At 40.9% G+C, this 17,123-nt stretch overlaps 1 protein-coding gene across 2 annotated transcripts in view; it reads left to right on the top strand.

Annotated features, from left to right (window-relative positions):
• STOX2 (storkhead box 2) overlaps window positions 1-17,123 on the top strand; it is an 82,364-nt gene that overhangs the window by 32,035 nt on the left and 33,206 nt on the right. The window contains exon 1 of one of the 2 annotated variants that reach the window (XM_089525411.1): window positions 9,838-9,937. The exons of the other annotated variant lie outside the window; for it this stretch is intronic. Coding sequence (XP_089381537.1) covers window positions 9,862-9,937 — 76 coding nt within the window. The 5' untranslated portion in view covers window positions 9,838-9,861. Of the gene's footprint in view, window positions 1-9,837; window positions 9,938-17,123 lie in introns of those variants that run through there. 2 annotated transcript variants of the gene reach the window in all.

The raw sequence follows: 17,123 nt of genomic DNA, 5'->3' as shown, positions 1-17,123 counted from the left end.
AGTGCCAAACAGTGCTGAGAGAACTCAGTACATTTTGCATTTACCTGTCAGCCAGGTGTAGTGAAGTGCAATAATTGAGTAGTATTAAAAACAGAAAAAGAATTGCTAGCACTCAAGAGCATCATAAAAAATGAATGGCAAATAAACAATCAAGAAGGTTACTATAGAAATTGCACACATCTTGGTTAACCTGGTGGGCAATATCCTGGCTTTGTTAATATCAAGGGGACTTACTTTGCAGGTTTAAGTGCAGCCAGGAGTTTGTGCTGGTTACACCTTGCCTGACAGATGACATATGCAAAGTGGTAGCATACTACACAGTAACCGTGTGTTCCCATGTACCCTTGGTGTTCCCCAGACATCTGGGTGTTGCCACCTGCTAGCAGACTCTCCAAACTTGCATGGCTGGCTGGAAAAAGCTAAATATTAGAGGGCACAACTTAAAGGGCACAAAATACTGTATGCATGTTTGTGTTTTCCAGAAATCTTCATTTAGCAAGAAGGTGAAAAAGGCTGTGGGGGAGAAAGGGGAAGTTTTGCCATGAAGTCTGCATCTGCATACAGAGATGAAAAGTGGAAGGAGGTCAGATTAAACTCTTGTATAGTACTGAGGTGGTTTCAGGTTATGTGGGATTCTTTTAATGGATATTAGGAAGGGGGGAAAAACAAAGAAACCAAGGGGTGAAACAGACGGTCAGGAAGACCTGGCTTCCTGTCAGACTGCGGGTGTGGTGTTCAGACAGCAGCATGTCCTCAGTCTGCCGGGAAGCCACGCAGCTGACCACACGTGCAGTGGATCCATGGCATTTTGGTGGTGCAGCGTTTACACACACTGTGCCAAAGAAAGGTGCCCTTTTCCTGGCGCAAAAAAGTGCGGCAGAAAGCTGCTCCTTTTTGCACTGGGGAAAGGGCACCTTTCTTTGGCACAGCATGCGTAAAGAGCTGCTCCTTTTTGCGCCAGGAAAATGCCAGGTTGGGGGTGTGACGTGTGTTTGCCATGGCTCCGACCCAGCAAGTAAAGAGGTAGCCGGAAGCTGCACCTTTGGGGTGGTCTGTTTTGCCCCCAAGTCGCTCACCCAATTTTTGAAATATAAAATCCAGAGAAGCCGACCCCCCCACCACAACAGAGCTGGGATCCAGCCTCAAGGACCATACAGAGCCCTTTTCAACCTTGGCTCCAGGCCTAGACCCTATTTGGTTTCAGGCAGTGGTCTCTAGCTTGAGCAAGGCACACTAGGCACAAGTTCAAATACTAAAAAGTGAAGCAAGGAAGTCAAACAAGTTCAGATTCCAGTTCCAGCAATGCAGGAGAAATATGTGAAGGCTGGGGGAGGGGGCAGAAAAAAATAGCACAGAGAGATTTGCATTCCCCCCAAAAATCTTTCTCCCCAGAAAAATGGAAAAAATAGAACATGAAATATTTTCTTTTAGAATGCTAAATGTTTAAGACTACATACTCACCTATTTATTGCCCCCAAATAATTTCTTAAAACTATAGAACAGGAAGACTTGGAAGGCTAATGTTAAAGACTAATGTTCATGGTTTCTTCATAGGTCATGTCTGTTGTAAGCGCTTTTCAATAGTGCATCTTTGTCTCTATGCTTTCTCTTGTCTTTCTACAGGGAAGACTCCTTGAAGAAAGGGCATTACCCACACAGTGACATTCAGATCATAAGCAAAGCCAGCAGTAGAGGCAGGAACCAGTGGGAAATCGTCTGTGGGGTTGCTGACTTTTTTCGCCTAGAAATCCTTTCAAATAGGCAGAATGAACAGAAATAGAAGAGTTGCATGGAGTGATGAAAACACTGTAATTGTTAATTTCTGTCTGGCTTGCAAATTTCTCACTTCCTACCCTAGTGTCTACACACTGAACATACATATCTGGAATGAAATACCTTCATAGGTTTCCATGGGTGATGGATGCCTATAGGACTGGTGGAAGACATTTTGTGGTCTCAAGAGGTGCATCGCCACTGTAGAAATAATCCACATTGATACAACTTTAACTGCCATGGCTCTATTTTACAGATTCTTGGAATTTGTAGTTCTGTGAGGCACCAGCATGCTTTGACAGAGAAGGCTAGAATCCTTGCAAAACTACACATCGCAGAAGTGCATAGGACGGAGCTATAGCAGTTAAAGCAGTGTCAAACTGCATTATTTCTACAGCTTAGATGCACCCAAGGTGTATATTACTCAGAGCTAGTCAAGTTATTTTGACACAAGAGGAAAAAAAACACTTCTAGCAGTAAAGGCATATAAGGAAAAAAAATGAAATAACTAGTCTTTCATGTACCCAAAATCTCTAGTTAAAGGCTCTTGCTTCACTCTGCATAAATGGATGTCCATGTGACATCAGAAGGAGGAGGGGGCTGCCTGGATAGATATCCCTCTATACCAACTCAGAGCAACACAAACAACATCTTGACAAAATGCAGTCCTGTGTCTAGCATTGTCATGTTTTTCCCCCTCCTATATGATTTTTAACACCTTTGCCTGATGAAGAAGGTAGTTGAGCTTTGAAAGCTTGCAACATTTATTTTATGCATGTTGGTTGGTCCAATGAAGGTAACACTGTTTTGTGGATTTTGGCTGAAATTGTACTTTGCTGTATGCCCAACACGGCTTCCCCTGGATATGTTTCATCAGTATTAGTAAAACTAAGAAAATCATTTTGTCACCACTATTTCTCCATAGTGTCATGCAGAAATAACACACTTATTTCCATTAAAAGTAGTGAGAAAACAAAACCAAGACTAACAATTTTAATGATCTCATACTGTACATACAAATCTTAACATACAAATCTTTCTCTTACATAGTTTTTATAAATGATTTTGAGGATACTAAATATGTTAACTATGATGGGTTACAAACCGCCGCAAACCGCGTGACTCCCTCGCGGAGCAAAAAAGAAGCTCCAAAATGGAGCTTCTTCCTGTGGCGCAGTTATGACGCCGCGAGGCGCCAATGGCACACTTGCGACATCATAAGTGCTGCGCGACATGCGGACGCAGAGCGTCCGCTACGTCAGTATGGCAGCAGCCGTATGGAATGGCCGCCGCCATATTCTCCGTATTGACTACGCATTAGGGTTAGGGGGGTGCGGAAGCACCGCCCCTTCCTAACCCTAACACATAGTCAATACGTATTTTATGGCGGTTTGTAACCCGCCATAATCATTCAAAAGCTTTTGGAGGGGGAAAATTAATTCCTCTTCCCCCCCAAACTTTCACATCTCTAGGTGTTTTTCCAGCCTGTATGACACAGCTAGGCTCCTCAGTCTTCTAGTGAGTATGCTGTTACTTAGTGGATCCTCTGATGTCTACATTTCTTGAATCAGCCGTTAAAAGAAAAAAAATGGTTATACTCTTTCATTCTATGTAGTGATGTTGGAATGGAACAATGACTATCCTGCCATATGCTTTAGTATTGATCCTGTAAGGCACATTTCATCATGACACTTGGCTGGCCCCCACAGTAATGTGTTGTTTAGAGGCATAGTTCTGCTCTGCAAGCTCACCTGCATTGCGGGATTTACAACCAATGTAAAACACATCCCTTGTTCTGTGTCACATTTATGGCAGACTTGCTGTTTTCTGTTGAGTAAAGAAGGCTTGTTAAGCTATTGTATTGTTTTTCCATACTGCATTTGGATGGTGAGATCTGCTGTTGCCAGAGTATTTACCCTTTCTTTTTAGGTTTAACATTATGCAGTTGTATGGGACAGAAACAACCTAAGCCAGCAGAGGATTCTGACTAAGGCTTTCTTTTTTTCTACATGCATCAGCTCCACCCATTTTTACAATGTGCAGTCATGGTTTTTCATTACGTGCTGGTTCTGCCTGTTTAGCACTGGTGCAACAGTAGAATTGCACCAGTGATATGATCCTGTATTCAGTGGTGATCCTGTTCCCATGTTTTCCTATGTATGGCCTAGAAATTAAGCTGAATTCGTAAGTATGTGTGAAAGTCAGCCAAAAATGTTAAGTAATTAATTTATCATAGCCACCAGTACGTAGTTTAGATTTCATCAAGGGGGAAAGGTAGTCATCTGTTTCTTTGGTTGCTTTTGCTGGAAATATTTGGCATACATTCTCAACTGACTTTTCAGTGCATGCTGTAGCCTGTTCTTTTGTCAGGGGCAAAAACAATAAAAATACAGAAGAAAGCTTTTTATCTTTGCTCTGTAGGTACTGCTGATTTTACTCCTAATTCACAGAGTTGTCTTGGATTAATTTCATCAACATCAGAGCTGTAAATTAGAGTGAATACTCTGGACAAAGGCGTAGCCTAATATTAAACCACCTGCATTCTGGATAGATCTGATATAGAGGAATATTGTACTAGATATTAGTAGAGCTCCTTTTTACCCTTAATTATTTTGCTTAGTTAACTAAAGGTGGCTTTATACAAACAACGGTGTGATTTTGGTGGATAGTGATATCATTTTTGCATGGTTTTGTGAATGCTCAAAGATGCTGAGATCATGGCTGTCAATGGATCTATTAACTTTGGGATCATTTCCCAGATGTAAGTTGCATATAGAGCTAAGAAAAAGTACTTCTTTCCTATGCTGGCTCTGGAGCGTCACTAGGGTTGCGGGGGATGTATGCCACACCTGGTGATACCCAAAGGGGGTGGTGACACTACTGCTCCCCAAACATCTGCCTTTGGTCAGAAACAGGCTGTGGCGTTCGCCTGGATCTCTTATAAACACTGGAGCTCAGTAGAAGAGAAGATGTGAGGTCACCAGAAGTTGGAAATGACTTGAAAGTGCACAACAAAAACAACAAGCTGCCTTACATCCCATTTTGGGAGAAAGGGCGGGATATAAATTCCTTTAATAAATAAACGAATGAATAAATTCGTGATACAAGACATTCATGGCCTTTTAAAGGATCTGGCTGCCTTTTCACATATGGAGATCTTGCTCTCCTTTGTTCTTTCTAACATTGCAATCCTATGTATGTCTACTTAAGAATAATTTCCAATGAGTTTAGCAGGCTTTACTCCCAGTTGACACAGGCCTGTTTAGAATTCCTCCGATTAGCTTTCCTTTTGTCCAGTGAGGGATGTGGAATGCGCAGCCCTCTTTAAAAACAACAACTGTGTAATGACAAGTGTCACTGAGAAGGCTGCATGTTGAAAGTTTCATCTTTTCCAGCATCACCCCCCACCCCACCCCTTCACTTATCAGATTGCCAGCTTAACAAGGAATCTCCCACACAATGCCTTTTTTTTTATCCTAAGGACAATTTACATTTTATTGGGTTGTTTTTTGTTTTTTGACATTCAAAGAACTGTCAGAAGAGACCTTTCCAGCAGCCGCTTTGAGAAGAAAGGCTCTCTTTAGAGACAGAGGGCAGATGCATTGATCGCAGCATGGTTTACAGGATTGGAAACTGGGTGGGGTGCCTTTAGGTCCACGCGCGTTGGCTGCAAAACAAAGACTAGCTGTAGTGACAAGTTCTGCCCGTCCAGGTTGGTGCATCTGTCGGTTTCTCAGTGACAGCAAAAATGTTAGCTTATTGTGAATTGTATGCTTCCAGCTCTTCCGCGGCGAGGCGTCTTGTTTTGTCTGTGTTTGTTTCCACCATGCAAAACAGAGGCCTACATTTTTAATTAGCAGAAGTGAATGGTGAAAAGGGAGGTGTGTGTGTGTTTGTGTGTTTGCGGCGGGAGGGGGCTGAGTAACGTAACAAGCCTCTGTGGAGAGCATCTGGGATGTGTTGCCATGACGACAAGTTCAGCAGGCTGCCAGCTAGCATGTCAATGGGCAGCGTAGAGAGGGAGCTTTGAAACAGTGCCTGGGAGCCACAATGTGATTGGTCACACCTCTGTTGTGTTTGTGTGGACCGGGGAATGCTGGGTAGGACCCCTGAGTGAATGCTCAGTTTGTCTCAAAGCAGCGGTGAGGTAATGCTTTTGAATCTTTTGGGGATTATGGACTGGATCTTTGAAAGGCTGCGTCGTAGATGGTTTTTCGTTCTCTTTGGAACTGTTTGCCCTCTTAAGACGGTCGCTATGGTCGCTGTGCATGTTGACGGAGGAGTGCAATGCGGAAACTGTAGGAAAGCAGTTTTAAGACTGATCCGTGGGCAGACGGATTGACGTGGTTTGGGAAGAGCTGCTTTTAGCAGAACCGTGCAATTCTGGCATAGTTGTAGGTGTGCTGACACAACTCCCTTTGTGTAAAAGAAAAGAGAAAGAGCTGGAGGAAGAGGAAAGGAAGTTTGGAATTACTTTGTGTTCGCCTTTAGAAGGATAGAACATATTATATAACTATAAGGTAGCTAGGATTTGTGCTGTTCAATTCTCCATGCAGGATATGTGAACGTTGACAATAGACATCTACTTAAAAACTATAAACAATCAGTCCCACTGTGCAGTGGGAAACATCTCAGTATAGTTCTGGAATTATGTCTGCACTATTTTTTAAAACTTAATTCCAGCATGAAGACTTGTTGACTGCACCTCGGTTGATCCCCTGTTTTATAAAAAGAGCGGGGAGAAATGGATGGTATAAATGTATGTCTTCTTAGCTGATAAGATTTGCTTAAATAATTAACTACCTATTTCTTCTTGTTTATTGAGAGAAATAATAGGAAGGCAACATTTGCATTCATGTCCATTTGCTTCCACTGAGCACTTGCATAACCAGACCAAAGCAGCCTGCTTCATTATGATCAGGTATGGATGCATAGATGCACATTCACCTAACACCCTCATTAGATTTGTCGCCTTAATTTGTATAACCAAATAAGGGTTAGCAAAATCCAAGAGATGAAAGAACACTGATGAAAAACAATACATAACACAACACTTCCACCTAAAACATAAATTCACTCCTGGGCATTTGAATGTTGCAGTTGCTTCAGTGACTTTGCTCTTGCATGCACGTACCAGATAGTGCTCACAAAAGATAATTTTGTTCTGTAATAGGTCTCTAGTTTCTCCTGGTGTTCTTCTAGCAGAGGGATGGACATCCTGCAGGCCGCAGCCTAATTTTATGTCATTCTTGGCAAGTTATCAATTCAAACTTCAGGCAGGAGTGAAGTGTACTTCCCACAGTAGCCTCCTGCATGTGGATGGTGTATGAGAGATAAAACAAAGGTGGTTTCAGATTGAGAGTAGCTGTGTGTTTTTATTTCAGTTAAAAGGAGACAGAGACACAAATAGGGTCAGGGGGGAAAAAACAGGGGCTCCCCTCAGTTTTAGCTGTGGCCCTGCTCTACACTGGCTTATTGGCATGTGGTTTCTGAAACATTATTCCCAAAATGAGGAAGATTCATTTCCCACCTTGCTCTTACAACACTGTTGTTATTTTCAAAAAGAGTACTGTATTATCATAATGTTATTCCTGTTCCCAGATAATGGAAGGAGCATTGGCTACCCTTGTTGTCTGTGAAGAGAATAGGTGCATTTGCACAACATAAGCCAGGAATGCTGGGGAGCCCTGACTTGTCATGAATAAGCAGTATGCTGGTGGCTGTTGTACAGCAGCTCCCATTTTCAGTGTGTGTGTGTATGTGTATGTGCCTTCAAATGGCCTATTGATTGACTTATGGCAACCTCTTGAACTTCACAGGGTTTTCTTAGACAAGGTATACTCTAAACCTGGCTTTCTTTCCTCTGAAATATAAACTACAGCACCTGGTATTCATTGACAGCCTCCCATCCAAATACTAACCAGAGCTGACCCTGCTTAGTTTAGTGTTCAAGATCAGACATGACCGGATCCTGCCGTGGCTAAATGAAGCATAGAACTTTGCTCTTTGGTTGGTTTACTGTGTCATCTTGAAGCAGACAATTTCTTTTTTCTAGTTTGTTCCCCTCCCAGCAAATCAGAGAAAGAAATCATGGTTTTGTTCTTAGCCTCTTCCCCTGGTCTTTTCTTTAAGTTAGGAGAAGGAGTGGGTGGTTTGACAGGAAGTTTTGTGAATGAACAGGAAAATATACAGCGTGGTCGGAGTGAAGTAATATGTTGTTTTTTTCTTTCCCCCCAAAGTTATGGTTGTGCTTGGAGTGTGTAAATCTGGTACAGATATGATAATCCAGAAGGTTGCTGGTCCAAAGGCATAAGGAAAGTATAAAGAAATTTTCTGGTGACAGAAATTTTCACAACATATCTCTCAGTGAGCATAATCTAGGGACAGGTTACAATTTTTTCCTTTCGTTGTTGGAGAACGGAAGGGGACCTATGAAATCTGTGTCTGCATGTGGATCTCCTTGAAGATTTAGGGTGTGTATGTGTTTTCACACACACATTGGTATTTTTATTTATATCTTTGTATCAAACTGTAAGGAAGCTAGGCTATCTGTTCATCTCAAAAATATTGTAAGTATTTTTTCTTAGTTCAAAAGTAATACTTTACTATATCAAGACATCTGAAGAAGTATTTTGCTGAAATAGAGCAATTAGCAGCAAAAGTCCACTCCCCCATTTTCTTTGCATAATAATATTATGTTTCAGGTACTGGATTCTTCTAGCACAGGGGTTCCCAATCTTTTTGGCTCATGGAGCCCTTATTTCTATGGCGGAGCCCCTAAGAGGCCTACCCCTATATCTTACAAATTAATGGTGTTTAGGAGTATATATAAGAATAAAAAAATTCTTTAATTTCCTCCGATTTTTATTTATTTCATTTTCCTAGAACGACCGTGGAGCACCTGGGAAGTGCACACAGACCCCTAAAGGCTTCTCATAGCACAGGTTGGGAAACCCTGTTCTAGAGAAAAAACTAAAATACTGCTAGAAGTAGGATTTAACTGTGTTCTTACAAAAAAAAATCCCCCATATATCACTCACAATTCCATGCAGTCTTATAAATTTTTGATTTTAAGTTTCTTCTGCTGGTCACTGAAACCATGTGAAGTGTTATTTGGGAGCTGTAGCAAACTCACTTTCTGCATGATTACAGTAAACATATCTGATACTTAATGTCAGGTCAGCAGACTGGTGACCCCTGGATCAGATTTAGTGTAGGGAGACCAAAATTCAAACTTACAGGTGGGGAGAGGTTCACTGGCTTTTTTTAAAAGTCACAATTCAGTTATCAATCTATTTCTTTGAGGGCTGATGATGTCTTATCAACTACTTTACTTAAGGAGCCCTGGAGGCACAGTACTGGTTAAATGCCTGTACTGCAGCCACACGGTTCTGAGTGCGATCCCAGGCAGGGCTCCAAGGTCCTCTCAGTCTTCCATCCTTTTGTAGGTCGGTAAAATGAGTACCCATCTTGTTGGGGGCAATTGGCTTACACATTGAAAACATCTTGGAGAATGCTAATTCACTCATAAGTGGTATAGAAATGCACTTGTTATTGCTGTTGCTATCTCTCTTTGGCTTTACTTCACGAACGAAGATTCAGGAAGGACTCATCCCGCGCTTTCTACAAGCGCATTGATGACTAAAAAGGCCAATCCGAGATGATCAATTTGGCCGAGCCTGAGATGTTGTTTCAGGGTGTCTTTGTATCTCTTCTTTGGAGCGCCCCTCTTATGCTGACCTGTGGCGAGTTCACCGTAGAATACTATTTTTGGGAGGTGATGGTCCTTCATCCTAGAAATGTGTCCTGCCCAGCGCAGCTGCGTCCTCAATAGCATGGCCTCAATGCTGGTGATCCCTGCTTGCTCAAGGACAGCAACATTTGTCACATAGTCAGTCCAGTGTATATTTAGAATTATGCATAAACAGTGCTGATGAAAGCATTCGAGGAGTCGTAGGTGTTGGCAATAGGCGACCCATGTTTCAGACCCATAGAGGAGAATAGACAGTACAATGGCTCTATACACTCTGATTTTTGTGCTTTGCCTCAGGTGTTTGTTACTCCAGACTCTTTTGTGAAGCCTTCCGAATGCACTATACGCCTTTGCTAGTCTGTGATCGATCTCTTTATCAATCTTGGCATCTGAGGAGAAGATGCTTCCCAGGTAGGTGAACTGCTGGACGGACTTAAGCACAGATTTGCCTACAGTGATGTGGGGATGGTAGTGTTCTTCCTGTAGTGCAGGCTGGTAGAGAACTTCCATTTTCTTCAGACTGACTTCCAGTCCAAAGAGTTCTGCAGCTGTTGCAAAACAAGATGTTAGGCACTGCAGAGCTGCTTCTGTATGGGCAACGAGGGCAGCATCATCAGCAAAAAGCAGCTCACGGACTAGATAATTTAGAGTCTTAGTGCGAGCCCTCAGACGCTGTTGCTATACTCTTTCATGAAAGGGCAGATGAAAATGTAATGCCAGAACTGGCCAACTGGCCAATAGTCTAGAATTTTCTGGAATGATCTATAGCCTGGAGAAGAGAAGGTTAAGGGGTGATATGATAGCCCTGCTTAAATACTTGAAGGGATGTCATATTGAGGAGGGAGCTAACTTGTTTTCTGCTGCTCCAGAGACTAGGACCCGGAGCAATGGATGCAAGCTATAGGAAAAGAGATTCCACCTCAACATTAGGAGGAACTTCCTGACAGTAAGGGCTGTTCGACAGTGGAACACACTTCCTCAGAGTGTAGTGGAGTCTCTTTCCTTAGAGGGCTTTAAACAGAGGCTGGATGGCCATCTGTTGGGGATGCTTTAATTTAGTTTTCCTGCATGGCAGGAGGTTGGCCTGGACGGCCCTTGCGGTCTCTTCCAACTTCATGATTCTGTGATTCTATTAAAGTTACTCTGTTCACTGATCTTTTCACAAAACTCATAATGAGAGTTTTCCATGTGGTGTAGTGGTGTAGTGGTTTGAGTGTTGCACTGTGACACCGGAATCCAGGGTTTGAATCCCCACTCAGCCATGAAAACTGACTGAATGGCCTTGGGCAAGCCACACTCACTCAGTCTCAGAGGAAGGCAACGCAAACCCCCTCTGAACAAACCTTACCAAGAAAACCTCATGATAAGTTCGTCTTTGGGTCACCATAAGTCATAAATGACTTGAAAGTACACAACAACAATAAAAATATGCAGGGAAAAACTTTGGTTGGAAAAAATATTTAACAGGGCATTTCTTTTCTACTCATTTTCATTGTAGTTTCATTTTCATTGGGGTTTATTTCAGGTGAGCGTTGCAGCCAGTCAGACAAAACCTGAGGGGAAAGTAATTAGGTTCTGAAAAGGGATACATTGTTTTCTTATCAAATGGAGGTGGAAGATAAAAATTTGAAGATGTTTTTCCCTGGTGTGGGACAATGCTGTTGTCCTGTTTTTCATTGATGCACTTATCGTTTTTAAATACATATATGTGAGTAGAACTGCGCCATTTTATTGCACTATCGCAAGTATCTTTAGGCATTTTAAAAATAAAGTATACCAAAGATGCTTTGAACTATCTTTTTTGTTGCAACTATTAGAAATTGCTGCTTTATGGCAGTTAGTAGGGGGACCAGTATAAATCCCTCTGAATGTTTAATAAACATATGGAGAGATTCTTAAACTCATACAGTCTGGTCCCACATACAACTAGAACTGTACATTGCCTTTTCAATTTCTGATGAATATCCATTTGGATGTTCATGAAAAAGTTTGATTTTTCCATATGGATATACATGAGGGAAACTCCTAAACTCAGAAGGGTATGTTGATTGGATAGTCTCCCTCCTCAGGTTTTGGCTTTCTCACCCTGCACATTTATATATGCAATTCTTTCTCAAAAATACCTGAAGGATGTTTGTGAAAAGAGGCAGGAGTGGGACCAGCCCATATTGTCCCAAGAAACTGCCTGCATATTCACTTACTGTGCAGAAGGATTTGTGTGAATGTTTTGTATGTGTCTTAGTCTAGACTGGCATAATTAAGATAAGAACATTGAGGTTGATTTTGATCACTTTGGCTCCTGGGCCTGTCAAAGTTGTCCATTCTTATGCTGCCACTTGACCAGAAGCCTCTGACCTACTCTTCTGCTTCTAGAAATCCATCATTTAATTTGCTGATCTAAAAGCCTTGATCTTGGTAGAACTTGAATACTCCAGAACACAATGGTATGTACAAATCATTCCCTAGAATAGCTCACACCACAGTGTTGAGCCACTGCTAAGTATGGCAGGCACCACAAGAACTTGGAGTATACTTTGGAATCTCAGAATTTTCTGGGCATGTTGTAGGGTAGTGGTTCATTGAACAGTGAATTCCCAATTGTCAAGAATGACAATTCTTCATAGAAAAAATCAGTAATGGTAGACAAGCTTGTGTGTAGTACTGTTTGCTTAACTCCTATCAGTCATTAGTTGCAGAAAGCAACCCATTCTTAATTCACAGGGCAAAGGGCTATTAGTAACCCTAATAATCCTGGTTAGCATTTTGGTGCAGCCTGTCTGCAGCATGCAAGATTATGGCAAATAGCAAGGGAAAGAGAGTAAGTAGAACTGGATGGTGGTGGTGTTAACTTCCTTCGAGTTGACATTAGAATCATAGAATCATAGAATTGGAAGAGACTACAAGGGCCATCCAGTCCAACCCCATGCCATGCAGAAAATCTAAATCAAAGCATCCCTGACAGATGGCCATCTAGCCTCTGTTTAAAAACTTTTCGTTTTTCATTATCTTTTTAATAAGTTAAATGCCTTTCATTTCCCATCAGTTTATTGATTTGTGATTTTTACAAAATTGCAGATGTTTGGTTTTAATGTGGACTTTTAAAAACTGAAAGATATAAACAAAACTTGGTTTTGAAATAGACAGTTTGGTGTGTAGATATTTTGAGTGATTACTTCATATACTTGGCTATAAATCGACTTCATATATAAATTGAGGTCTGTTTTGGGACCAAAATTATGGATTTTGATATGACCCATGGCTAAGGTGAGGGTAAAATGTAGAGGCATGTGACAAATAATCTAAAGGATAAAGCAAAGGAAAAGAATGCCAAAGAGGTTACAAAATTCCATCAGGCATAACTGCTCATCCTAATGGCTGGGCGGATGAGGAGGAAGTACAGTAAATGGGGACTATGTGATCTATGGGAGAGGTGACTAAGCACAGGAAGGGCTAAGACATCTCAAAAAGGATGAAAAGGCAAAGCAAAGAAAATGGTGAACCATATTCACTGTGGTTAAGGGTGAAGGTCCTCCATGAATGTGAAAAAAACGCAAATAAAAACACTATTCTTTTTACTGAGAGAACACCTTTCTAGGAATCTCTGCGTCCTCCAGTGCAACTTCATGGTCAGCATCTGCCAGAAGTTGATCATAGAATCATGTTGCAGGATCTACAAATGGCTAAAGACGTGTTTTCTCTAGAAACCTCTAGGTTCTCCAACATAACTCTATGCTCAACATCCAGCAGAATTGCACTGGAGGACCTAGAAATTCCTAGAAAGAACATATTAACCAAAATCACAAATAATCAGACCCGCAAAAGTAAAATCTGTGAATGTGGAGGGCCAACTGTAGTGATTATAGCCTTTAATGTGATAACTTTGTCTGATTTTAACACAGAAAAGCTGACAAACATACACAGATATCTTATTCATATCCTTCAAATCCTGATTCCTCTTGGCACTCCTTTGCAAGAAGAACCAAAGAGTTGCCAATGTCGCCATTTTCCTGCCTTTTCTGGCATTCAAAAAAAAAAAAGGTCTGGAATGTTGCTGCTTTGAAGAGAGCAGAGAATCGGTGCTTCTTTTAGGTGCTCCTGGGATGAACTAAGCACTTGCTTTTTGCCACTCTACCCAGAGAAGGGAATAGTTCCCTTCTTCTTTCTTTCTTTCTTTCTTTCTTTCTTTCTTTCTTTCTTTCTTTTTTCTTCTTCTTCTTCTTTTTTTTTTTTGGATAAAATGCAGTACTTACATCGACCCAAAGATAAATCAACTCAAAGGTTTGAGGACTATAATTTCTAGGCTTATACATAAGTATAAATACATGTATCTGTTACATTCTCTCTTTTTGGATAGAATCGTGGATATAGTACAGGCTTGGCTTTCTTCAGAAATGTTTTCCTGAACATCCTGTCAGTGATTAGAAATAACTCTAGGTAAAGCAGATAGCATATATTCTACCTCTATGTTTGTTGTGTTACTCCAAAATCTTCGATAATTTCTAGCAAGTAAGCACAGAATTAAGTATTTCCTAAGAGCAGCAGCTATACATTCCCATTCAAAGATCTTGGCTACAAGGAATGCTCCCTCTGGTGGTTCATTAGCACATCATAGACTTGATGTTGTTTTGTGGCAGATTTGTTGGGTATGTGCATATGTGCCTTCAAATCACTTGTCAAATTACAGCAGCCCCATGAATTTCATAGGGTTTTCTTAAGCAAGGAATACTGAAGTGGTTTTTACCAGTGCCTTCCTCTGAAATATAACCCATAACCCCTGGTATCTGCTTAGCTTCTAAGATGTACCATCTTTTAAATCTGAGATTTGCAGTACTGTACTACCAATATTTAAGCAAACCCACTTTGGACTTACTTGGCAAGTGTGTTCTCAAGGCTGTATCTTTCAGTGACTGCATGAAAGCAAAGATTAGTTAAATACAAGAAAGCAAACAAAACAACAAAAATTGCTTTGTGATAGTTCCTTTTCCTTGTTTCTTAAAAGGGACTTCTTTTCTAACATTCTTCTTTCCTTTAAAATAATTTAATGTTGCGATCCCTTCCCTCCTGGTTAATAATATGGACTTTAGTATCTCATTGTGGACAAAGACTACATGAGGGGAAAACCAACTGTGTTTTAAACCCTAAGATATAAATCCAGTTTCTGTAGTGCAGAAGGGTTTGTATAGAATGATAGCAGGAAACTGATGAATATGAAAATCATACACTCTTCAAGGTGCAGTGTGAGCTGATGATTCTGAGAAATATTCAGTTCTGTGGCCACATTGGCTACATATCACTGTTGGCTGTTACTTGCTAAATAGTTTTCCCTAACCTCCGTCTGTATCCATGTACTGTTCTGTGCATCTGCAGACTCTGAACGTGTGTTTTCCAACTGTTCAGTATTGTATTCTCCCAAACCCCCTTACGCAGAACAGAAAATATGTTTTCATGGCTGCAGTCCAGCTTCTTATAAGCCCCGGCCTGCATTTACTCTCCCCACCCCCCAGTTCCCAATATTTAGCAGGCTCTAGCCAAGCAAATACAAATCTCACATTCAGAGTAACCTCACACAGTGACCTCATTCTGAACGCTACTTGCTTTGTCAGGAGCAAGAGGAGCAGCACTTTCACTGGCTCTCCATCTCTGAAGCTGTTTGATATTTTCTGCCAACTTACAGGAATGGTTTCAAGGCTTTCTCTGTGGTATATGCATTACAAAGTGAATAGGAGGATGAGAAGTGAGCCTGCAATGGCCTGTTCATCTATTCTGAATCCTTAGCAAACTGACTTTCACAGCAGTTTTGATTCACAGAATTCTGTGCTGTTCATGTGTTTGGCAGTTGCTTTTAGCAGTTAGGAATCTGGGTATAGAAGGGTTAGCAAGTGAATTTTCTCTCCGGGTTATGTGTAGGTACTGTCATTTCAGACCTTAGGTTTTCAGCAAGATCTAAGAGTCCTTTTATTTTAGCTTTGTTTGGGGTGATGGAGGTTTAGATTTGTAACCAGTCAGTGATGATGATGTCTGCAGTGAGCTCTTTCTGCCATGTCAGCTATTTGGTTTCATATACAAAGTACAACTAGGCAGTTTTCCAAAAGCTGAGTTGCAGAAGCAAAGAATGAAGCACTCAACACTCTGAAAAACCTGGAACAGTGTTGTATAGCATAGCCCAGATCAATTACTAATTTCAGTTTACAAAGGATTCTGGGTATCATAGTGAGAAGTGAGGTTATCCAGGCCTTCTGTATGCGCCAAGCAGAAAACGATGCTGCAGAATCCTGAAGCATTGCAGAGGACTATTTTTCCCATCATCAGGAGAAGCAAAATGTCGATAATCTTACTGTTCTAGAAGTGTTGAGCATACTACTGATTTTACAGCAAGCTAATGAATGGGAAAACACAATTTTAAAGCCCTTTTCAGTGAACTTAAAGAGATTTGTTTTTAGCAGTCCTGGTTGATGAGTTAATATCTACTCTGCTTACCTAGGCACTGTAGTGCGGTCAATTTAAATGTAATCAATTTACATGTAGTGAGTTCCTGCCTGTAGTCTAATGTGAAGGCAAAGTATATCCATTGTAAAACTGTTGTTGTTGTTGTGTGCCTTCAAGTCATTTTTGATTTACAGCAATCTTAAGGCAAGCCTATCATGGAGTTTTCTTGGCAAGTTTCTTCAAAGGGAGTTTGCCATTGCCTGACTCTGAGGCTGAGAGAGAGTGCAAAACTATACTTCTACATTAATCTGACATATGCCTTTACACTGTATTTTTACCTCTGTATTGTATTTTTTTCAAAGCATGGAACAATATCCACAAGAGGATAAAAAAGGCTCTTTTAGTGTATTGTGTGATTTGTGCCTGCACTGTTGGTTGTTTTATAATCCTAGAATGGCGTAATATTACAAACAAGTTGTCCCCCCCCCCCCCTTTCTAGAAGTTATGAGTTAAACCCAAGATTAGTTCTAGGCAGATGAGATTGGTTGAAATCAATGGGATTTCATTTGATTGTGGCTAACAAATCCTATTCACTTAATTGGGTTTACTCTAGGTAAGATAAATGTTGGATTTAGCCATGTTGAGTTAATGGCATTGTTAATGGTTGGGTTGTCTCACTGGAGCTTCAGATGGTCCAGAGACTGCAGCCAATTGTGGGAGTAATATCTGCCACCACCAACCCTTGCTAGGCCACAATACCCCATTTTCAGCTGAAAATAAGCCCAGAGTAGCATCTGGAAATTATTGGAAGCTTACTTCTGGTTTCAACTTCCAGGTTTTCCAGCTGATTTTGGGGCAGTATTCGATATTGTGATTGTGGATTGGGGAATGTTAAGAGGTAAATCACTCTTGTAGGAGTAGCAACTTGCCATTTGGGAAAGTTTTTGCCCATTTTTTAAATGGGAGAGCTTTACACATGTTATCTACTCCATGATATAAAGGGGGGGAAAGAGTGCATCGATACATTCTGATTTTTGAAGAAAATAAATTAGCTTATAGGTTGATGAATGGTCAATGCTTTGTTTAGTTTGTTTATTTAGTTTGTTATAGTCCTGTGATTTGCATGCATTCTTTAAAAAGTAAGAGCATCACAAAACATTGTCTATGACAT

Source organism: Sceloporus occidentalis, unplaced genomic scaffold, assembly GCF_023333645.1.
Source record: "Sceloporus occidentalis isolate IW3139 unplaced genomic scaffold, rSceOcc1.0.p SCAF_5, whole genome shotgun sequence".
Classification (NCBI taxonomy): Eukaryota; Metazoa; Chordata; class Lepidosauria; order Squamata; family Phrynosomatidae; genus Sceloporus; species Sceloporus occidentalis.
This window is presented reverse-complemented; position numbering and strand designations above follow the sequence as displayed.